A 24,626-nucleotide genomic window follows, 5' to 3' on the forward strand; every position below is an offset into this window, starting at 1 on the left:
GGGCTGAATTTGACAGCGCATCATTCCTTGCCGCGAACCGGACTGACTCTGCTGACGCATCCGCCATGAAATTAACTGCCACCCGGACCATGTATAACACCTCGGCTATATCTTCCCTGGAACCACTCTGTCAGTTGGCTTCCAGGTCCTCCAACCACAAACCTGCTGATCTGGCTACGGACGTGGCCGCAATATTGGTCTTGATGATTGCCGCTGAAGCCTCCCAGGCTTTCTTAAGTAGACCATCCACTTTTTTGTCCATCGGATCATTTAGACTCGCATCCTCAAAAGGGATTGTTGTCTTCTTGGAAACTCGGGCTACTGGTACGTCAATCTTTGGCACTTCCCAAATTCTGGACTCCTCCGATTCGAAGGGGAGACGGGACCTAAACTCCCCCGGAACTGATAAACGTTTTTCCGTGTTCTTCCATTCCTCCAGAATCATGGATCTGATGTGCTTATTCACTGGAAAACATCTACTTTTCCTTGCCTGTAGCCCACTAAACATCTGATCCTGGATGGACTGAGCTACCTGTGGCTGTTCAATGTTCATAGTATTGAGTACCTCCTGTAATAGCTCCTCTGTGTCAGCCGAGGAGAAGAGGTATCTTTTATTTTCTTCCCGCTGACCACAAGGTAAATCAAAATCCAGCTCCCTGGACTGGTCTGAACCATAGGCTCCTCCTTCTTCCGAAGAGACTATGAAATCCTGTCTGGGTTTTTTGCAGGGAGGTTCGCTTGTAGAGGCCTGTGCTGCTAAAAGGGTGGACACCGAAGACTGGACTTCCTCTTTAATCATAGCCTTTACTTCGGCTCTAAATGTGGCCTGCTCCTCTGCCATAACTTTTGCTATACAATCCTTGCACAGCTGTTTATTATGTGTGTCCGGCAGCCTGGTATTACAGGTTGGGCACTTAGCACTCTTCTTAGAACCTGATCCCTTTGGGGTCCCTTTATCCTATGGACAATATAGGCACAGGCAGACTGTCAAGATAACTATAAGAGCTCAGTGACAAAAGGGGCCTTACAGCTGCCTCACTTACGTGACCCAGGGAGATGGCCATGGAATCCGTGTGTTGTGCGGGGCTAACCTCCATAGCTCACACTAGGTGTAATGCCTACACGACAGACACACATGGACCGTTTTTACCTCTTTGCCGTCACCGCCATCTTCTCCTGGGCTCTCCTTCCTGCTGACCTCCGAACCGGAAGTGCGTTCCAGGGTGGAACGCACGCAGCAGCCGCGTCACCGGAAATGCGCCGACCGGCAGAGGCAGCGCGCCCAGAACCCTCCGAGGAGGGAAGCGGCGCCTTCCAGGAGCTCCGCACCACTGGGCTGGCTGAGGGACCGGGACGGGTTTCAGCCTGTCTTGACAGCGGGAGGAGACAGGTATGAGAACCCCTCCGTCCCCTGGGCTGCTCCTATAGTTTTCTCGCTGCTGCGCCTCTCATGTGCCTGTCCAACTAGGGACAGGAAAAACACTGGCGATGGAGGGTGGGGAGGGGCCTTTTAACCTCTCGTGTGTTTCTGCCCCTAGTCGGACATGAAGGACTACCTCCTGGTGTGCTATCAGGTTGGACGTCCTGGAAAACCAGACTTTCAAGATGGAGTCAGTGAGCTCGGCAGTGAAGCTCTTGCACCACAATTGCTTTATGGCAGTAACAGACTTGAAGGACACATATTATCACATCCCAATTCATCCAGACTACCAGAAGTATCTGAGAGTAGCCCTGTTCAATCAGAAAGAGCTGAGACATTTTCAGTTTACTGCCCTACCCTTCGGCCTCTCCATAGCCCTGAGAATATTCACAAAATTAATAGCAGAAGTAACAGCCTTTCTACGAATCAAGAGCGTAGTGATCGTTCCCTATTTAGACAACTTTTTGGTAATAGAGAAATCAGAAGTCCAATGCTCCAGTCATCTTCTAGAAGTCACGGCGGTGTTACAACAGCTAGGGTGGTTGGTAAATTTCCAATAGTCAAAACTAACCCCCCTCAAGGACTCAGATCTTCCTAGGTCTAATCCTGGATTCTCATCTCCAAGCCTGCTTCCTCCCAGAAGACAAGGTCAGCAAAATTATCAATTTAGTCTTGAAAGCCATGCGGTCTCCAGTGATATTCCTAAGGCTGTGTGCCCACGATGCGCTTAAATGCATCGTAGAAGGTCTGCCATGTTCCCCAATGATAATCCACATGTGCTGGGCACATGCTGCGGAAATTTCCGCTGCGGATTATCATTGCAGAAAAAGAATGCAGCACTACCAATTTTGCGGAAGTGCTGCGTTTTTGCTGCCATTGACTTGCATTGAAACGCATCACTGTATATGTAGATGCTCATTCTACGCGTTTCAATGTGCGGATGGTACCCGGGTGTGGACAGGAGACTCTCCTCCGGACCTGGGTACCATAGAACCTGTGCAAAAAATAAAATAAAAAGTTATATTTACCTTGTGACGGCCTCCGCTGTGCTCATCCTTCCATGCCGGCAGATCGCGATGGACTGAAGGACCTGCGCTAACGTCATAGTCATGTCCTTCAGTGCAGTGTACCGCGATCTGCCGACAAGGGAGAACGGAGCGAAGCAAGACTCCGGGGGCCATCGGAAGGGAAGTATAGATTTATTTTTAACCATTCTTTACGGTCACACTGTATAAATCCATGCTGGTTGCATGGATTTATATAGTGTGACCAAGTTGTCAAGCACTTTCCAAGTGATGCTAAAATCGCCTGGAAAGTTCTTGTCAACCCGCATGCGGAAATGCAAGTGAAGAACGCTTCACATCCGCATGTCCCTGGCAGGAAAAGGCATGTACAATCCGCATGCGTTTTTTTCTGCCAGGGAGATGCAGAAACGCTCAGGAAAAAATCCAGAGCATTTCTGCATCGTGGGCACATAGCCTCTCTTACGCTATGTCCCTCCTGGGCTCTATGACGGCTTGTCTCCCAGCAGTCAAGTGGGTTCAGGGGCATATGAGACTTCTTCAGTTGGAGGTCCCGTCAGCGCAGAGGTCCTTCTATGGGCGTTTAGAAAGCAAGTTCTCTCTCTCCCCAGAAGCTGTCGATTCCCTTTCATGGTGGACAGACAGGGGAAATCTGACCTTCATCTGGCAGAGAAACACCTCCCATCCCTCAGTGCCCTTCACAGAAGGGGGTGGGAAAATGTAAGGGCAGATTTTCTCAGCCACCACACCTTAAGACAGGGGGAATGGAGCTTAAACCCGGGGGCCTTCCAACAGATTGTCCAGTTATGGGACAGCCAGACATAGATCTGTTCGCCACAAGAGCAAACAGGAAAGTAGACAGATTCTGTTCCTTAAACCCAGCAGAAAATCCCCATGCTGCAGATGCCCTCCAGATTCCTTGGAAGTTCAGGAAGGCTTTCCCCCATTAGTATTGGTTCCAGCAGTGGTGAGAAAGATTTGGGAGGATGGCGCAAGGATAACTCTTGTAGCCCCTTTTTGGCCCAAGAGGCCGTGGTTCTCCCCACTTCAACTAATGTTGGTTTCAGATCCCTGGGTTCTACCAGAGAGGCCGGACCTTCTCATTCAGGGACCAGTATTCCACGCCCAAGCCTGAGGTTTCCATCTTGCGGCATGGAATTTGAGAGGTCACTACTAAGTAATAAGGGGTTTTCACCAGGGTTAGTCTCTACCTTGCTGGGTAGTAGGAAACCAATAACTAAAATTTATAACAGTCGGGAGGAAATTTCTAGAATTTATTGATGCCCCGTTATCAGACAAGCCTCCAATCAAGGGAATCCTGGAGTTTCTGCAAAAGGGGCATGACCTGGGTCTATCCATGGGGACTCTTAAAGTTCAGGTGTCAGCCTTGGGGGCACTCTATAATTATAACTTGGCTGGGAACAGGTGGGTCTCTAGATTTATCAAGTCCTGTGCCAGACCGGTTTGGTCCCTTAGAGTTCCTTCCTGGGACCTGAATTTGGTCTTGAACGCACTTACCAGTGACCCGTTCGAGCCCCTACAGATGTCTCTCCAAAGATCCTCACCCTTAAGACCATCCTTTTAGTGGCCTTAACGTCTGCTCGTAGGGTGGGTGACCTGCAGGCCCTTTAGTTTGATCCTCCCTACACAAATTTATGATAGGGTCACCTTGCGACCAGATCCAGCATACCTTCCCAAGGTGGTATCTAGATTTCACTGTAACCAGGAGATTGTACTACCCTCATTTTGCAGCAATTGAAAAAAAAAAAAAAAAAAACAGGGGAAGTTAGGTTCCATAACCTAGATGTTAGAAGATCCCTACTACAGTACATTAACATGACTAGTGTATGGAGGAAGGACCATTCCTTGTTCCTGGCCTTTCAGGGGAAAAGGAAAGGTCACGGGGTGTCCGAGGGTACCATTTCTAGGTGGCTGAGGGAGGCCATTTGTTTAGCATATACATCCACAGGAGTTCCAGCCCCGGACAATGTCAAGGCTCATTCCACCAGAGCAGTCGCAACCTCCTGGGCGAAGAGGGCAGACGTCTCAATTGATCAGATATGTAGGGCTGCTACTTGGTCTACACCATCCACCTTCTATAAACACTATCTGTTGGATCTGTCCTCCTCTGACCTCACCTTTGGGAGAAGGGTACTTCAGGCGGTGGTCCCTCCCTAAGGTGCTCATAATTCTCCAAAATTCTCTCATGTGCAGTCATGGGTGAGGGGAAAACACCAAGGTTACTTACCGGTAGCTTGTTTTTCCAGAACCCATGACAGCACCTGTAGTCCCCCCCCTATTTTTCTGTTTCTCACACCCTGGTGTGCACGGTTTTGGGTGTTTGTTATATGTCTAACCTTTTTTGGGAGGTCCTCTCAATGCTCTGCAAACAACTGAAGCGAGGGAGAGGTACTGCCCTTTTATTTCAGACGGTTTCCTGTCCTTGATGGGGCGGATCCCTCTCTCAAGGTGTGCTGTCATGGGTTCAGGAAAAACTGGCTACCGGTAAGTAACCTTGGTGTTTTTACAGCATGGCTGCAAGCAAGATTAATGTCCCTGCGGAGATGAACCTCTAATAACTGAGCAATAATGACCATTCTGCACAAGGTGGTGGATTTAGTGCTCTTTTTATTTGACTTCACTAGTAACCAAAAAAAAAAGTTGATAAGAAACCAGTGAAATGGACACTATGCAGGACAGGATTCCCCATCATCACAATGCTCCCGAGTTACTGGAACTGCACTTTTAGCTGGGGCCTACACATCCCATATAGACAGCACATCTGCAAGATATTACATAGTTTAGATTCTTTATTAAAAAATAATAATCATGGACTCCCAGATTTTAAGATAAAAAAAAAAAAAAAAGTCTAAAAATCTAGACATGGCTGCAGAGGTAAACCCTCGGCCACCGCACCCAGTCTACTGCCGTGATAGAGGGCAGCGGATGGGAAAATAAAAATCCTGTGAGATATAAACAAGATGCTCAGACATTTACAGTGAAAGGCAGACACACAAGCAGGTCTATGTACAGAGAACATTAATACTGAGGAATGATCGGTACATGTATAAAGGTAGATTGGGTTGATTTGTAGTATTCTAGCGCATTAAAAGCAGTTTTACAGCACAAGGGGAGGAGGGGGAGAGAATCTTGTTTAATCCCATCTTCTACTCCTCCGGTATTTTTATCCATCCCTGACAGAGCGGACATATTGCATATTCCAGGTCTGTTATTTTGAGCCTCTCATTCAGGGACAGTGAGGGAGCAGAGGACAGTTTCTTGCATCCTGTTGCATTGCACTGATGAGATATGTGCGGCGGATATGGAGGTCCTGAGTGGAGATTTCGGATAAGCAGGCGATTCAGGATCATACTCTAAGGATTGCGTACTTGAAGAGCGCCATGATGCCAGCACTGATCAGGCCTGAAATTGGCACAGTGACAAACCAAGCAAGGAAGATATTTCTGAAGAGACGCCAGTCCACAGCCTTTTTGGATCGGAGCCATCCAACAGATACAACAGACCCAACCTGAGGGCAGAAAAGAAGGTGGCATCTCATACTGCAACTACTCCGTGAACACATGTGAGCTCAGGCCACTCGCCAGCGGAGGATATGCCACTCACCTTACAATGGGTCGTACTGATGGGGAGACCAACATTTGAAGCAATTACGACTGTCAGGGCAGATGCCAACTCAATGCTGAAACCACTGAAATATAAAGACATTAAGTAGTTCACTCACAAGCCAAAGTTTAAATCACATAATCTATAGGATTATAGTCTATGTAAAATATAACATATGGTAGAAGGAGCAAATTATAAGGCAAGGTTTCACAGAAGCAGAATTGGACAATGAGTAGTTCAGATTTGTATACAAGAGACTTTAAAATTTCAGCTAAAACTTCTCATGGCATGAAATTTAGGAATAAGACTGTCGGATTACCTTGAGGGTGTAATGGGGGTCAGATCTTTGCCCATTGTCTGGATAACTCTTCGTCCCCAGACCCAGAGACCAATGCAGATACCAATTCCTCCGTACAGGAGCAGCCAAATAGGGGTAGCAGCCTTGCTGGTCACATCTCCAGTCTCATAAACGAGCCACAGAGCGACCAATGGACCGATGGCATTGCTGCAAGGGACAAGAAGAACAGTTAACCTCCAGCAGGAAGGAAGAATGAATGCAAAACTTGTACACAGCAGTTTGGACAGTCAGGCTCTGTTCACATGTTTTGGGATCATAAGTAAAAACTGGTGTCTATGGGAAACAGGTCATTAGATCTGTTTTTTTGTTTTATTAGCAAAGCACATGCCCATAATACTTATTACTCAAAACACCTTTGTTAACTACAAATCCATAAGCTCAAAATTAAAACTAAGATTAGTTTTGTTAATACTGGATCTGTTACAAATAGACATGTGAACACAGCCCAAAGATCTCATGGACCACTACAGTCCACCGCTGCCCAGTCTAATGATCTTCTCACGCCAACTAACCTGACATCATTTCCACCATGTGCAAAAGAGCCAAAGCAGGCAGTGAGGATCTGCAAGAACTGGAACAGCTGAGACACCTCGGGCTTGTCTTGGTCATGCCATTCTTCTAGTGAGGAGTTGCTGCTTTTCCTGTCTACAGCCTCTTCTACGCAGCCTTCTTCCTGTTCTTCTGTGCTGATATCCTGGGGTGTATCCGCCACGGCATTACAATAACTGGTGTAGCTGTCCATGCGAGTCCTCTTCTTCCCGTCTGCCGAGTGCCAGGTTAGTTTCTCAGCCTCCTCTGGGCGAGCCTCGGCCTCCCTGTGCCGGAAGGAATCTAGCGGCATCCCGCAGATGGCCATGGTGTACGAGGTGTAGCTGTTGTTGCGGCGCAGTGGCTTCTCGGCAGAATCTCCCATGCAGTCGCCCACTTTGGCCAGGTGCAGCTTGTGCAGAAGCTCCTTGTACAGACCCGAATCTTTGTGCACGGTGTGATACTGATAATGCCCGCTGGAGGTCATCTGGTTGCTGACGGTCTGGCTGAACTGTACATGATTTCCATTTGGCAATCGCACAGATCCTGGCCAAAAAAAAAAATTGAAGTTTACAAACTTTAAATAATTAAAACTTGCATGAGTAGGTGTAAAGTGCTGTCTGGGTAATGACTACAGGTGGCGCTAGAGTGCAGCCATGCCTTATGTGGAGGTTTTTCTTGTTGTAATAGCAAACAACCCATCAAGTGACTTCACTTCATTGTGGAAAGTTGGTGAAAGGGGAGAGGATCACATTACAATGAGTCCAATCAGGGTCACAGCCAAAGTAAATCTGGGCTGGAAGAATTACTATTACAAGAATCTGCAGCTTCTGACTTCCTGATGTAGTAAAAAGCCTTAAAAAAAAATAAGTACACCCATCACACCATGCAAGTGGGTTTATAGTGAAGTGCCGCAAAGATCCCCATCACCATCCTGTGTGGCAGCCTACATACTAATACCTAGATATTCACTAAACCACTCACATGAATAGTAAAAGTCTAGGGTCTTCACACTCACCTTGTTAAAGCACCTGTGCGAAACGTGCGTCAGGATGGCTGTGGTGGTCTTCATTACACTATGGCTAAGGTACAATACCTATCTATATAGATATATATCTATATAGTCATAAGGTATTGTACCTTAGCCATAGCGTAATGAAAACATGAAGACCACCACGGCCATCCCGACGCACGTTTCGCACAGGTGCTTTAACAAGGGGAGTGTGAAGACCCTAGACGTTTACTATTCATGTGAGTGGTTAAGTGAATATCTAGGTATTAATATGTAGGCTGTTATATGGAGTAATACACTCCTGATTTCTTTCTAACCAATTGAGTGACAGCAGTGTATCCTGTAACAGTGTATCCCGTAGAGGCTCCAACATCTTGAACTCACATTTCTACCTGTGCTTCATACTCCCAACATCTGCTGAAAAGGGGGGGGGGGGTATACATACACCCTCGTTCAAATTAGAGGGTCATCTAATGAATATAGCCAACCAAAGGGAGTTACAGCCATCTATAGGTATCGTATACCTTACTGTAAAGTAAATGTCATTTCTTCTGTCACATGTCGGGCAATGTTTGCCCTGTGGCTACGTGACAAAGGCTGCAAACAAATCCCTTGGAGCGGAGGGTGGATTCTAGAAATGCAGTGAAGGGTGAGAAGTTTACAGCAGGTTTCAGAGACCTGAAGCTGCAGTAAAGAAAACCTGTGTGACCTCTGAGAAAGAAGTGTAATAGCTGGAGGAGAGCAATTCACAGCAGTATGGACCCCCCAGCTCAGACTACAGCACATTTTTTTTTTGCTATACGGTTGTGTGCATTAAATCTGAATATTTCATCCTGATCGTCCACTCACCATTTACTGCCTGGTCAATGTTTGTCTCCATGCTCCGGGATTTCTCTCTCTCTGGGATATCAGCATCATCGCCCATCTTGAAGGTTACTGTTCGCTCCTCTGCGGCCCGAGATGGCACAGATACCAGGTCCAAAATAGGCACCTTGATTTCTGCAGCGATGCCACACTCGATAGGCAGCTTGACATCTGGTTCTGGCCTCAGTATGTGACATTCGTCCAGGTTCTTCTTGTCCATCAAGGGAGATTCTGACGGGCTGGATTTTATTTCACCTGAGGAATAAGGCGGTACAGTTAATAGAAGTGCAGAATTTTGCTAGCTCTAACTCAATGTTAGGTGGTTTAGGGAGGGATATGCCCCTCTAAAATGCTAAATACAACAGCTTGCAGGACAGCGCTGCACCAGGAGAACAGCTGCAGGTGCTGGGCCTGTCAGACTACATACAGATCAGGCTTTTTACCTTTCATGCACATGACAAGTCTCTTCTCCCCCACCCCACACCCTCAGGTCTTTAATTCTGGACTTGAGTCATCACAAGATAAAGCTATAAGTGCATTACTCTTAACCATCGGCTACGTGACCATACGGAGGGGAGACACTTACGTTCTATTTTCTTCTTCATTCTTGGACAGATGAAAAACCACACGACCAGGGCACAAATCACCGAACAACCCACCGAGATCAGGATGACGCCCCACAGGGGAATCTTGTCAAATCCAAGCACTAGAAAATAAAGAAAACAGATCCAAATGAAAGCCGTCCCTTATACCAGAGCCTTCCAAATGAGAGGAGTCAGCAGCACTGGAATCCACAAAGGTCTTGATGAAGCTGTGCAGCAGATGTTTCCATGTGTGTGATCAGTGGTTTAATGATCTTCCTCCAGGAGTCAGTATTCGAGATTAAGGAGAGACTTAAGGACCACTGAAGTAGCACTAATGGGATTGTCAGACTGTAAAATGATCTATATTTATTGTGTGCAGAAGTAAGTATACAGTAATCCCAAGAAGTAAAGAGTCCACCTGGGTGTATGGGGACCGTTGTGGCCATTCAACCAGCCAGGCCTAGTCTACCTAGCCACTAATAATTAACAATATGAAGAGACACAGAGACTTAGGAGAATAAGTAGTCATTTACGCTGAGGATAGTTTTCGCAGTATGTAGACAAGTGCTACAGTGTTGAGCAGTAAGCAATGTCCGTACCCATCTCACCCGCACCGGGCACGTGTGAATGCGTCCTTATATCTAACCTGCCAACAACCAGGGGTAAAGCGTTAGACAAGGGCTATACTGTGCCACTGGTCGCAAACCTGAAAATTAGTGTGTTGCATTGCATCATTGCACCTAAAGTCAATTGGGTCCGAAAAATAAATAACAGGCGAGGTAGTTTCCCCCTTCCATTTATAAAAACTCTACACCAGATTTGTCATGTCTTGTTCCCTCAGGAGTCATGGGGTCTTGATCAGACAGCTGTGACTATACACTAACACAAGGACTAGCACGTCCCACTGCCCAGTAGCCGCCATCAATACAACCCACCATTCAGCCATGACGGACGTGGAATGACTTGTAGGCATAGAGTTTCTGGTACAGGGCAGACCGGACAAATTTCACCACTCTGCTGACAGCCAACACATGCAGTCTAGCTCCTACCAGCCGCTAGCTAATCACTTACATGGCCATGTGCTCAGCTGCTAACCAGGACGACTGAACGAAAAGCTACAGCTGGAGACCTAAGCCAGTATGCCCGTCCTGGCCAAACTCATGAGGTCCAGCTAATAACCTTCAGTGTAATCAGAGCATGGCAGAAAGATTATACACTGGCCAACACGGCTCGCTTCCAGAAAGCCACCATGAACAACCTGAAGTCAACATGCCATAGGAAATGGAGAGCGTTTCCCTTTTGTTGGCAATTTGGCACAACCAAACGCAGGTAAAAATCCCCTAAGGTCTTAATTCTTTACACGTCTAAGCTAGTTACAGGGAACCTGTCACCAGGTTTACTGATCTGATATACAGCATTCTATAAAGTTGTATATAAGCCCCGATCCAGCCTGCAAGACCACAAAAAAAAAAAAAAACCTTTCTACGCACCTGGGGGGGTAGTCCGAGGAGTATTGATGTTCTTGGTCTGGCGCCTCCCTTCTTGCTTCATGTGGCTGACGCGTCCTACATCATCCAGTCTCCCCGCTCATGTCGAGGCCAGAGCAAAGTACTGCAGTGCGCAGGCGCTCTTTGACCTTTCCCGGTGCCTACGCACTGCAGTACTTTACGCCGCCCTAAAAGCAGAGAAGTACGCCTGCGCAGGAGCGCAATGCCGGGGAGACTGGATGATGTAGGACGCGTCATCCACACGAAGCAAGGAGGAGAACAGCATCGCAAGATGGGAGGCACTGGACCAAGACGAGTGACACATCTCAGACCAGACAGCCCCACAGGAGTATAATAAAAGCTCTTTTTCTTGTCTTGCAGGCCATATCAGGGGCTTATATACAGCATTATAGAATACTGTATATGAGGACTGAATGGCAGGGGCCATATCTCATAACGGTCAAACCTGGTGACCGGTTCGCTTTAAAGGTGCTTGCCCTGAAACAGTCAAAAAATTTACATCTTATGTAATTTGGACAATGTGGAAAGATGTACAAAGTTCTTCAAAAAGGGGTTTCTCAATAGGTAAATAATGGGATAAAAAAAAAAAATCATTGCATCATGCAAAAGTTCTGCAACGTTGTAAGTTTACTTTGGCCCCAGGTCATCTAGATTGGCGTTTGTTCCCAGACCTTTATGAAGGGTCTGCTGGAGTAAGATACTCAAAATTGATTAAAAAGTCATGCGTGCCCCTTAATAAATGTTGTGGCTTTTTCCGTTACCATGCGTCAGGGTCTGACGTACACGTCTGTGGTATAAATTATTAGTTTATCAACTGTGCTTGGCCACAAGATCCCCCGTCTAAAATCCCCCCCACACACTTAAAAAAGGCAAAGTTTTTTGTGCAACCCTAGCAAGAGGGATTTTGTCAAAACAGGGCCTTTGTGTTTGGTCTTAATCTTGCCATTTTGGAGACACTTGTTTCAACTCACAGACTGCAAACCTTCTGGTTTACAGTAAACTGTCATCTGTAAGTAGTAATGGATCCGTATAGGTTGTTACAACCTGTGGATAGAAGACCAATTCCACTCACTAACAAGGTGAGATCTTGAAAATGGTGAGAGATTAAGATGCCAAACAGAAAGGTGCTTGACTTTAGTAGTCAATGACAATCCCTTCCAGTGAACGAGTCAGGTTGGGAAATCATCATCCGTCATCTTATGGGTAGTGCAGGGTAATTTTTCCAGACTTTGCAGGATTAGGAGGGCAAAGGGGGAAAAAGATAAAATTAAATAAAACAAAATAAGGGTCAGGGAGGGTGTATGTCATCTTCTGCAGGATCTTCATAGCCATCGCTGATGGGGAGGTGGGGGAGTGGCTCTGCTGGAGGAGCGGGGAGGAAATGGCTGCGGTGACGCGGCCAGGTTGGTTAACTAGTTAGGTTAGAAATGTCAGCATACACTAGCCTGCAGCCTTCTGTAAGGGGCTCAGGCCAGCAGACTTCTAGAAGATTTCAGTCCTGCAATGTAAAAGTAGTAAATTGTGGATTTAATAACAGGCTCCAGAGCAAAAGCCAAAAAGACCTAGTGATGTGCAAGTTGTACTCACGGGGTGCGCCGGTGTACATGATGGAGAACAGGTTGATGCCGATCGTACAGGCGTAGAATACAGGCAGGGCGCGCAGTCCATTGGGTACAGGGTCCGGCTGCAATAAACACAAGAGGTCAGCAAATCTATAATGTGACCAACTGGCCAGTTATGCCACTGCTCCCTCCTTAGAGATACAAGGCATAGCCAATCCCATAAAATAAGTTTTTAGTATCAGATAATGTAAGGCTAAGAATATCAAAGAGGCCACTGATCTGTCTCATGGCTATACCTGCCTCAGAGACTGGAAACAATCAGGTATATAATACTTTCTATAAGTAAAGAGCTGATCTGTCCTTATGCCCGTTATCTGGCCTCTGGACTAAGGACATACAACGGTGGTGCAAGTCATTTCTTCCCCATGTGAAATAAAGTTGGAGGCAGAACGTGCATTTTAAAAGGGTATACTGGTAAAAGCATAACTAGGAGTCACCGGCTGCATAGCATGCCCGCTCATGGGCAGAGGGCTGGGCACCAGCAGCCGTACTTTGGATGTATATGGGTAGGAAAGATGCCGGCTAGCAGGGACGTAGGACAATCAGCACACAGCACCATTTAAAGTACTCGGATCACTGATGATTGATGTGCAGTTTTAGCTTTGCAAGAGAAACAAAACCTTAGAAGCGGACTGTACACGAATAGTTTATCCTAAATAATAGCATTAGGCTCACACCACGTCATACAAGACATTGTAGAACCAGGCCAAACATTTGGAGCAGAATTTACACTGCACCACATTAGAGCTGTAATAATCATTGACACTCCCGCAGCATGCCATAAGCAGATCTAGAATACAGCCTCCTGACATTTACTTTATTCGCTTATAGCACCATCATGATCCACAGCACTTTACACATTACTGTTCACATGCTATATTCCCTATCAGCATGTCTTTGTGGAGGGGAACTTCACATCATCTCCTATACTGTTTATTACCAGTGTCATACCCCATGTATTCCCTTGTTCTTCATTTTAATGTTAATCATACAGCACATTAAGGGTCCTGTAGTTTCCAGAAACGCCTGGAGCCAGTTATGTACTTAGCAGATTCTGTGGCTTTTGCATACTATCCTCTACAAACGGCATTACACCGCCTCACGCCACATTTTTTTTTTTGTGTGCTGCAGACTCCTCACTCATGCCAACAACTTTTCTGTATTATATTAAATGCTGAAGCAAAAAGTGCCTGGAAATCCTGACAGCTTACCTTGCGAAGGATGAACATTCTGACGAGGAAAAACAGAAGCGCAGACATGATCCCAGACAACAGAGGGGAGACAAACCAGGACAGCACTAGGAAGAAAAAAGACGTTTATTGCTTTTCCTACACGACTGAAAGGAGTTGTCTGGTCTTCTGCTATTTGCAATATCCTCAGGACAGGTCATAAATATCAGATTGCTGGGGGTCTAACACCCCCGCTCTGACCAGATGTACCAGAGAATGGAGCTGGAAGAGCTCAGCTCCCAACACGTTCTCATGTCAATCGCCAAAAATTGCGACTCTGCTCTTGGCTCAAGTGAATAGAAGCCAAATTACTTATGTGAACAGAGCTCAGAGTTATAAACAAAAAAAACGCACATTTCTGAAAAACTTCAGAGCGGAAATACAATGTAGCTTCACCCTCAGTGAATATTCTTTGTGAAGCTTACAGAACATTAACCCCGACATGAAAGCACAGGCCCGGGCAGATTTAAAGGTCATGTGTAGCGGAAGATTAACAAGCGATTTGCTGGTATGAAATATTTACGAAGATTAGCGCATACAATTATTTTCCCATGAAAGTCGTGTAAATGTCACGTGAAGATTGTATGTCGACTACTAGTTCCTTCCTGAAGTTAATTTTTTACATGCAATAAGCACTGTAAAAGGATCAACTTTACAGTCTGTCATAAATCATAAATGTAATCAAACCAAGAAAAACATCCCCAGAGCTAATCTAACCCAACTATCCGGAATTTCAGGGATTATTCACCCCCCCCAAAAAATATATAAGGATAGTAAACCCCTTTCCACAGGCGGACCCCGGCCAATTAGACATTGATGACCTATCCTAAGACGGATCCCGCATGTACATGTGAAGGAGACCCGAGACGGTATGTAAGGAAAGTCACATGGACAATCAACCTGGTTTCCAAAAATTGCTTAGCTCCCTCCACATCACCCACCCACGATATGATTAAGACTTACCAATGCGAAGCAGCTCAGTCCACTTCACTCCTTCCTGGCCTTTAGCCACCAAAGAGAAGCCGATGGTGGCGCCAACGATGCAATGGGTACCGGAGATTGGCAGTTTCAGGAAGGAAGCAGCGAGCTGCCATACAGCAGAACCTGAAATAATGCAACATGGAAAAGTCAGAATACACTAAAGGAGATATATTTTCGGTACCGGAGACCCCCTTAAATACCCACTACTTACCAAACATGGAGCTGATGGATCCGGCCATCAGCAGCTCCTGGGTAGAGTTGTACATGGTGACGTCGATCAGTCCTTTCCGGATGGTTTCACTCACTTTAGCGCCCAAGAGAACAGATCCGACGGTTTCAAAGATGGATGCCAGGATGCAAGCTTGTCTTAACGTCACCACACCAGAGCCCACAGCCGTGCCAAAGGAGTTTGCTACGTCGTTGGCACCGACCGAGAAAGCGAGCACAAAGGCTATGATAAAACCCACCACCAGCAACCAGAGGAAGGCGGACATGGGACTTCCTTCGTGGAGGCCGAGGGTACTGGTAACTTTGCTGAAAACAGTTGTCGATTCCATGGTGATTAGATTTTTTTGGCTCAATGTGGAAATAGATTAAAAAAATAAAAATACTATGTAAACAAAAGAAATGTGAGGTATGAAAATAAATTCAATAAATTACTATAAAAAATTAAATATGCAGTAAACTGAATAAGGGCCGAGAGTCTCGGTCTAAAGTCTTTGCTATTTGCTCTGTATAGAAATTGGCTTTTTACAGTTCCTTTGGCTCTGGTGGGTTAGAGGTGAAGAAACTTCCATGGTGCAGAAAACAAGGAATCAGGCAGACTCTTCATTCTGGAAGACAAGGAAGAAAGCATTAAAGACCGGACAGACGCCAGAGGAGCGCGGCAAGTGTCACCTTCACCGAAATAAGGCCAGATCACATGCAGGGCCCTATTTATGGGCATTTGGCTATCGTTTGGCATCAGGATGATGGGTGTGAGCTTCATTATGGCAAGTATAGGAAATAACAGGTTAATGATCAGGTGAATTGGGGGCTATAAAAGCCAATGACTCTAATGTGACAAAAACAGGCAATTGTATGAGGTGAAGCTCTTCATGGGGGAAATTACAACATCCTGTAATTAACCAATATCATAAAAAATGAGAAGCAAATATGTGCCAGGACCACAGATGCCAGGATGGGCACCCATGGGTGCCCCCCCCCTGGAGGTATACACCAGGCATCCCCGATGTGCACTGTGGGCAGATGCCACCACATAGCAAGAAGTGGCACAGAATCTGCCGTACTGTGGCTAGTTTGTATTCTTGGGCCTAATACAGACATGTGAAATAAGGTGTAAGAGTAGGTAGTGTCTTTCAGAGCTGAAACTTTTTTAGGCTATTTGGAAAGTTTCCGCTCCAAAGAATGGAGTGTGCACATAACCCAACAGAGGCCACTTCACCTCAGTGTATGGGCCCCTATGGTGTATGCACAGACATAGCAAGCCATGAAAACTATGCCTGCATTTGGGGCATCACCGTGCACCGTTCTCCCTGTCAGATATTAAGGGTCCCCCAATCACCGATCCCATCCCCGACGGGGGATCACTGTTCTGCCCGTCACTGCCGCACCTATAATAACCACAAATGCTTAACTAGCCGCTTGCAGAGCTGCCCATTGGCATTAGTGTTGGCACAGAGGGGGGTCTATGGACTTCAGCCACTGGGTTATACGTGGTGTGGGGGCTGCACGTTACCTGTACATCTCCATAATGAAGGCCCCTCTACACCTCCACAGGCCAGAACCTGCAGGATTTACTCTCTAATCTCTTAATCCCATTAGGAATTTATTTCTTTGCAGATTCATTCCCTCCGCCGCAGAGTGATTAAGAACATTGCAAGTAGTCTCCTCCGGAGCCCAGAAGCCCCCGATACAAGTCACTACGCCAGACAGGCGGGTACATGCCCGGAGAGAAGCGCGATCACATCATCGCTACAGGACCACCAGCACCACATAAGGTCCCTAAATGGAGACTAAACCATTTTATATGGAAAATCCATTTACCCCTTTCACATTGCACAGCTGAGATCAGCGCCAGCTCCGACCATCCTGGCTACCATTGGCACATAAAGATAAAGTCAAAATGCTATGAACCCTTCATAAAACCAGCAGGCCCTCACATGGCCCCCATAGGGCTGTACACCAGCAGTCTCTGCAGTCAGGGCATGCTGGGACTTGTAGTTCTGGAACCACCACCACCGGCTGTAGACCTGCTCTGCACTGTGTACAGGTAGAACTAGAAGTCTCAGCACCTGGAGCCCATAGTAAAATGGAGGAGAGGACGTCTTGTAGCCAGGCAGAGGGGGCACCGGGGCCCACAGCCGCCACAGAGGTGACTGCAGACCCCGAGGTGCTCGCCCCCCGGCAGCATGTTACCCCCGGCGCACTACAAGGCTCAGCAGAAGACTCCCGGCTCCGTCACACGCCGCTCAGCACCGAGCTCCTTACCGTGGCCGCCGTCTCTCCCGCAGTCACTTCCCGCTCGATTTTGCACAAAGGCGCTAAAGTGCTGGAGGAGGAGACAGATGGGCGCCAAAGCCAGGGTTCAAACAGGCCAGTGACGGCGGAGGGGAGGCGGCCATAGTGTATACATCCCCTCTGTATACACCCTCAGCGCTGCCACACGGGCAGTACACACTGTATATACGGATACAAGATGGCACCTCAGGCAGCCCGTACACACAGTGCCGCCATCTGTATACCCCATGTACAAGTGTCCGCCTGGTACAGCTCTGTACACCATCTATACTCCATCCCATTTACTGTATACTCCTCATATACCATAGATACAGAAGCCCCCAGCTGTATATACCATGTCTGCGCTCCATATACTCCCCCTCCTGTGATATATGATGAAATATAATGGACAGAGGTTTTTTTAAACACTTAGGCAGGTGCTAGATTATATGAACAACATCTGCCACAATGTCATCTATCCGTGTGACATACATGTGACCCGCCATCTTATTGCTGTATACACCTCCTCTTTATAACAAGGTCCTTTTTGTTGGCCCTGACTAGTTCTGGCTGGTTTGGAGAGCCCACCTTCCACCGCCCTGGATTTCCACATCAGCCCCTGGGGAGGTGCAGACGATGCGTCTAGAGGAGGGTACAGAAAATACCCACAAAATCCATTCCCTCCAGACGTACAGGAACATAATCCTGCTTCACATCCCATTTATACCTTTGGAGACAAAATCAGCCCTAATAAAATTGGTCAAAAGTCCCATTTTCATCTATGGGTCCACCGCCACTGAATGCAGATTTGTGATGTGCAGGTGTATACAGCGCTCCCCGCATTCACTAATATATATATATATATATATATATATATATATATATATATATATATATATATATATATATATATATATATATATATATATATATATATATATATATATATATATATATATATATATATATATATATATATATCAGCTCCAGACAACATGAAGTATAATAAGTCCCTGCAGCCCCAAGCCATCATTACATTTCTGACAGTTTTTGGCTGTGAATACGTCAATTAGCGACTGAGGAATTGGTCAAACTATTTGCACCCCATTTCAAGTCGTCTTCTGCAGTTTAGTGAGTTTTCGGATTTTGTGTGTCATGGTCACCTTTCCAGATGTTTCAGATTCCTAAGGGTGTGTGCACATGGTGCGGATTTGCTGCGATTTTGACGCTGTGTTTTTAGGCAGAGTCAAAACCGCAGCAGCCAGATGTGACAGCATAGTGGATGGGATTTCCAGAAATCTCATGCCCACTGCACATCTGTGCACCTGCAAAAACTGACATGAGGTGCGTTTTTCAGATCCGCAGCATGTCCATTTCTCTTGCGGAAACGCATGTGGATTTTCCCCATAGACTTGCATTAGATGAAGAAAATCTGCATGCGTAAAAACCACAGCGGAAATGCACACAAAACCACTACATGATCAATAAAGTTTGTTTAAAAAAAAACAAAACAACTATTCTCTAACTTCAACATGAAGACATGAAAAACACATGCAGCAAAACCGCATGTAAAAAAACTGCATGTAACCCAATTTGCATATCAGGTGCAGAAATGGTGCAGAAATTCTGCAGCGTCAAAACCACAGCAAATCCGCACCGTGTGCACATAACTTTGATATAGAAAAGTTGCACTTGACAAAATTGGTTACAACTGTACTAAAGCCAAGCATCTGAGATATATATGGCCGCCCTCAGAGCTGAAATCTGACAACTGCATGCGGCAGAGATCACTGCAGGGACTGTCAGCACAGATTGACTGTTCAAACCAAGGGCAGAAGCTAGGCGCTTCATTACACAGCCAAATATTTAAGTGCACCCTCCACACACACATTTTGCTATACAGTTCTGGCTTGATGGAGACAGAAAATAGTATAGTATAGAGGTGCACCCCCGCCATGGAGCACTGAGCTCCTGTGCTTGGTTTGAACAGTCGTTCTGTGCCGAGTCCCTTTAGTATAGTCCTGATGCAGACAGCCCCTTTACTGCCCACCAATACTGGGCGATCAGTAAATGAGCACACAGGCGCTCCTGTGATGACGTTGGATAGCCAAAGCTACTTTCCAAAACACCAGGGGCCGAGATCTGCATGGTCCGGACTGATCGGTACATTCAGTTCCACTAGTAACAGTTCCCTTGTTACTTTCCCTACAGCCATAAATCCTACTTGCAATAAACATGTGGCACATTGTTGCAAAATCTCCACAAACAACATGGCTCCTGGCATCTGACAGCTTTCATTACCGGTGTGGCACCGGCCAACTACGCCCTACAATATGTAATAAACATTAACTTGTGCTGAACCCATCCCTGCCAATCTAGAATTATGAGGGCAATAAAAAGGTGGCACATCTGTGCCAAGATGATAAAAGACATTTATGAGGATTATTTCTGCCATATTCACAGCTCAACAGATCACTTTTCAAGCAGAGACCATCAACATAAGATTATGGAAATCTCAGCCGATGTTATGTAACCAGGAGCCGGGCAGATCCTAAGTAGGGTACAGGCGATCAGTGACCGCACATCTGTGGATGGAGCTTCATCCCAGACACCTAAAGAAAGCGCTAAGCATCTACTACTCTAGTAAAGCCAGGGGTAGATCACGGCTGGGGTCACACAGCGCCCGTAGGACAAGTCCGAGGTGCATCTACTTAGAAATCGCTTCCTAAGGCTACAGATTGTGGCAACACATTGGGGCGGTGACCGTCACAAACGTTCTAAGAGAAAAAGAAAATCCAGCACCAGAAAAATATGTAGAAAAATATTTATTGATCCATAGCAAGGATTAAAATACAAATTGGACATAAATGAAAAATGAGAAGTGGGAGAAAAATAAAGCCTCACGCGTTTCAGACACATGTCCTTAGTCATTTGTATTTTATTACACTCAATATTGATCAATAAAAACTTTTATAAAGGACATGCATGTCTGAAACGCGTAAGGTTTTGCTTCTGTACTCCTCCCCTTCTCATTTTTTTCCACTTATGTCCTATTTGTATTTTAATCCTTGATATGGATCAAATTTATTATTTTTTTTTTTTTTTTTTTATTCGCATTTTCTCAGATGCTGGATTTTCTTTTTTCTTGTGGCTCTATGGCTGGTGCCTGTGACTTGCCTAGAGCGGTTGACTACTGAAAAAGGTTTAGATAGGCAAGCCTAGTGCTCCCCGGCACCTTGCTAGGGAATGAATGGAGCGGGGGTCAGGTGTGCGCACTGCTTTAAAAAAAAAAAAAAAGCGTGACAGCAATTTTTTTGGACACCTGACTTGTCTGAACTTGTGTGGCCTTCACTTTGCTGTGTAGCTCCAACCTAAGGCCAGAGTCACACTACCGTATAACACCGCTGAGTGCTATGCAATAAAACATTGCACAGCACTCAGCCCAGTGTTATTCTAGGAGGCTGCTCAGATCAGCGATGATTTTCTCATGCCGATCCGGCATGCTGCGAGACTCATTTTACTCGCACCCATACAAGTCGATGTTTCACATGCACCCATAGGACTGCACTCTGATGCAATCCAAGTGCAGTCCGATATACACCAAGTCAGGCCATGAAGGAGATGGGAGAAATTACTTTATCTCCTCCGCAGCTTCTCACCAGATGCTGAGCGCCATGTGTGACACAATCTATGGGGATCACAAAAAAAAAAAAAAAAAAAAAAAAAGAAACGATTTGTCCTCCATTTCCACTTCAGCAGTGATTCACATTTACAAGACCAGAAACAGTTTCCAGTGTTCTAATAATGAATGGTTAAAAGTCAGATGGTATATACAGTATGGGGGGGGATTTTTTTTTTTATTATTTTCTGCACACCCAAATAGGAGAGATCTGAAATATGAGAGACTAGTGCATGTCACCACTGTTTTATTGCTCATACCGGGGGGGCAGGAGCGGGTTTCGGAGGGGGGTGATGTGAACAGCATCGTTGAATAACATCAGTCCGAGCGCAGTCAGGGTTCGGACAGCACTTGTCATGTGAGCGTAGCCTTGGAGCGGGTAATGGGGCCCTTACCGACCACTAAAGCAATAAGACTTGATTGTACTAATCAGGCACCCTTACCAATGCCCCCTCTTTACAGACATGGTCATTCAATGGGGCCAATCATTGGCTTTTCAAAAGTAGGTTCCAATTGAATTTTAAAAGTGTTGCGGAAAAATTATTTATCTGCACGGTACGCCAGAATGCCGACATGTGCAGGTATTTGGAGACTGGCAGCACCTGGAATACTGTTGCACATGTGTTGGCAGATCGTGGTGCCAGTACAGGCACCACTATCCCTACAGTTTCCAAGAAGGATCCCTAATCATAGCAGCAGCACGCTTCACGAGCTAGGTGTGGCCATTGATAGGACGCCATGCATTCTGCATTGGCGTGCATGTATGAGCAGCGGATTGGCATGTGTGATGTTGCACCAGGCAGACCTCAGCATGCATTGGAGACACAGTGTGCAGCTGGGCGGACACGGAGAGGCTGACTCACTCCTGCTGACGACATTTCCTCTATTGCAGAATCCCTCCTTCATTGCACAAAGAAGCAACCGGCAGAGTCTGGATGCCCCATTGCTCAGAAGCAGCACCTCCTCCCATACTGATAACTAGGTGCCTCTCCCAAGGCCAAGATCATGTGACTGAGACAAAGGGGGCAGCTGGGACAGTACACTGATCATTAATCACATTTCTGTGCACACAGCAGGATGGTGAAAGTGCCCTTCAGTAAAAGGAGAATCTGCTGCAGAGGCTGAATGACACAGAAGTCACCAGACAGGGACGCCGGCCACGTACATCCATGACCCATCAGGGGACATTGCTGGACCTGGCTGCGCAGCTTCCTGCAGAAGTGCTGAGCCATCAAGGCGGGATTAGGAACTAGTCACTCACCCAGAGGGCTTTAGTGCCCAAGGCAGATCTATTTAGTTCCTTTTGGGATGTTTGGTCCAGTGGATTGACAATTGGGATAAGGAGGGAAAGATTAGCCCTTTTGGGGCAGACTGGATTTGTGCATTGTGGTTGTACATATAACCCTTCCCTTGGTCTTTCCCCGTCAATCAGGCTAACTTGACAGATCGCAATATCGACAGTTATGGAAAATAGATTGTTCCGTCTACCTTTGGAGCAGCAGGGGTGAACAGCAGTCAGGTTTCCAGTTCACAAGTACTGGTTAAAATATAACTGTGCAATCACAAGACTGAACTATGAAATACCCACCGCTATCAGACAGATAACACGCCTGTCTACACAGCCGCACTACTAGAAAAACCGTTATTAGCAATGGCCGGTCTGTCCTCATGTCCCTGCTGGAAATCCAATGGGCATCGTCAGGAGATTGGACCCTGGGCGCAGCTCTATCACCCAACATCTGCTGCCAGGAGTACACAAGAGCCAGACCGGGAAGTCATCAAGTCACAATGCCAACTATATACAGCTGCCACAAGAGGAAGTGATGTGCGCCGGCAACGAATGTAGTGTTTGTGCTACAAGTCGAGGGGCCTGCATGCGCCCCTCTGCTCGGCCTATAGGGCGACGGCCGTTGGAGCGCACAATCCATCACACCACATGGCCAAAGTAATCAACATCTAGGGACCTTGTTCTTGACACTGCAGTCAAGAAACAGAGCATTTCCATTGATGGACTTAGGAGTTAGATCACCTAGCCACAGGATAGATAACATCTGACGGACAGACCCCACCAATCTGGAAAGGAGCACTTCTATTCCCCTTAAGGGATGGAGTGGTAGTATGCATGCTCGATCACCACTCCATATATTCTCTATGGGGTTGCTGGAGAAAGCCTAGGGCAGCCCCATAGAGAATGTATGGAGCGGCAGTCAAGCATGCGCACTACCACTCCATCCTTAATGGGAATAAAGACCCTCACTGACAATCAGCACACTCTCACCAGCCTAAGAGATAGCACCCAACTGGTACACCCCTCCCTGTAAGGTGCACGCCCCAGGACAGCTGGGGGTCCAGTCAGAGTCCCTTGCGTCGAAGGAGCAGTGGTGGGCATGCATGACCATTACTTAGTTCTAGGGGACAACAGGAGACAATCATTCCCACACAAGTTAATGAAGTGGTGGTCACACAGGGGGCCCCTGCAATTGGATAGCCTTATAACAAGGATTGGACATGTCGACGTCCTACAGCCCAACCTCTCATCAGTGGGGAAGTCAGGGTCAGTGAATTTCCTTTTTTCCACCTGCCCCAAATTTTAAGAGAAATGGTGTTATATGAGCCCCATCTCCCGCTACTGGAAAATGAGCAGGAAGGGGTTAAATAAGGGAACCATAAAGCCGATCAGTCAGATACTTCAGCCTTCTCTGTGACTGACCACCGCAGCGCCCAGTCACCCCACTATGGGGGACGGAGCGAGCGACATACTCCATCTCACAGCAGCCCCTCGGACACCACATGTCCGGCCCACAGAGAGCTGGCAGATCACACAGGGGCACTGCCAACAGCTCCTAGGCCAGGGGGGCACTGCCAGCCACCACAAGAGAGACCCCACTGCCAAATAAAGGGGGCACTACAGTCACAGGGCTGACCATCAAGGACCCAGAATGGCCACAGATATAGACAGAAGGAGGGGATATACATTTCACCATTATAATTCCCCCAATACTTGGGGCACTACAAGGATCACGATCATGTATAGCGGAAATATCGCACCGATCTGATCGGCAGCCCAGCTGTACAGAGGATCGCACATACAGATCCCATAGAGGGAATCGCTGCTGTTCGCGATTTCACCACCGATGATCATCGTGATCGTTATTTCTAAACCTGTCCAATTTTTATCGGCCGGAATCGATCGTCAGCAATCAGCCGAGCAGACCACAGCCAGTGCGGGAGATACAGGGGCCGATCACCCCCTCCATACAAGGAGGAGGCCGGGGGACTCACCACTGTGTGCCCGGTAGGTTGCAGCTCCGCGTCCTCGCAGTCGGTGGAGTGAAGCCGGTTGTCAGATCTGCCTGAGCGCCATATTACCGGCCGTGACCTCGTGTGCGCAATATAAGAGGCCAGAGGGGGAGGAGCCTACCCCGCCCAGAGGGGAGGAGCCTACCCCGCCCAGAGGGGAGGAGCCTACCCCGCCCAGCCCTCATTCATTCCGCTCCAGCCCCCGGGCACCGCTCGGTTGGAGGCGGCAATTACCGGCTGCACTCATCTTACGGAGCTAAGCGGCTGCACACGGAGATAACGAGGCGGACACCGAACACCGGCGGGACGGGGGCGGGCAAACGGCGGAACACATGACAGACCACGCCCACAGAGAACTCTGATTGGAGGGTTGCAGGGGTGGCGGTTGACGTCATT

General features: G+C 47.0%; 1 protein-coding gene across 2 annotated transcripts; it reads right to left on the bottom strand.

Annotated features, from left to right (window-relative positions):
* Positions 1-5,053: 5,053 nt before the first annotated feature.
* On the bottom strand, positions 5,054-24,371 carry SLC20A1 (solute carrier family 20 member 1). Of its 2 annotated transcripts, none has more exons than XM_073653806.1 (11): positions 24,213-24,371; positions 14,964-15,585; positions 14,735-14,875; positions 13,754-13,839; positions 12,508-12,604; positions 9,415-9,534; positions 8,814-9,083; positions 6,937-7,498; positions 6,386-6,571; positions 6,067-6,151; positions 5,054-5,971 (listed from the first exon to the last, which is right to left on the bottom strand). In XM_073653806.1, the coding sequence occupies exons 2-11, from the start codon at positions 15,307-15,309 to the stop codon at positions 5,810-5,812; spliced, it is 2,055 nt and encodes a 684-aa protein (XP_073509907.1). In that variant the 5' UTR covers positions 15,310-15,585; positions 24,213-24,371; the 3' UTR covers positions 5,054-5,809. The 2 variants fall into 2 exon arrangements, with proteins under 2 accessions (XP_073509907.1, XP_073509909.1); XM_073653808.1 differs by lacking the exon at positions 24,213-24,371 and adding an exon at positions 17,243-17,371.
* Positions 24,372-24,626: the final 255 nt, after the last annotated feature.

Source organism: Phyllobates terribilis, unplaced genomic scaffold, assembly GCF_046119375.1.
Source record: "Phyllobates terribilis strain yellow unplaced genomic scaffold, ASM4611937v1 Scaffold_11__3_contigs__length_659146591, whole genome shotgun sequence".
Lineage (NCBI taxonomy): Eukaryota > Metazoa > Chordata > Amphibia > Anura > Dendrobatidae > Phyllobates > Phyllobates terribilis.

Excerpts from the sequence above, each read along its gene's own strand:
- SLC20A1 (XM_073653806.1), bottom strand. The coding sequence starts at position 15,309 with ATGGAATCGACAACTGTTTTCAGCAAAGTTACCAGTACCCTCGGCCTC. Across the intron at positions 9,084-9,414 it reads AATGAAGAAGAAAATAGAAC|GTGAAATAAAATCCAGCCCG; the intron begins GTAAGTGTCTCC and ends CTTATTCCTCAG. Across the intron at positions 5,972-6,066 it reads TCAGTACGACCCATTGTAAG|GTTGGGTCTGTTGTATCTGT; the intron begins GTGAGTGGCATA and ends TTCTGCCCTCAG.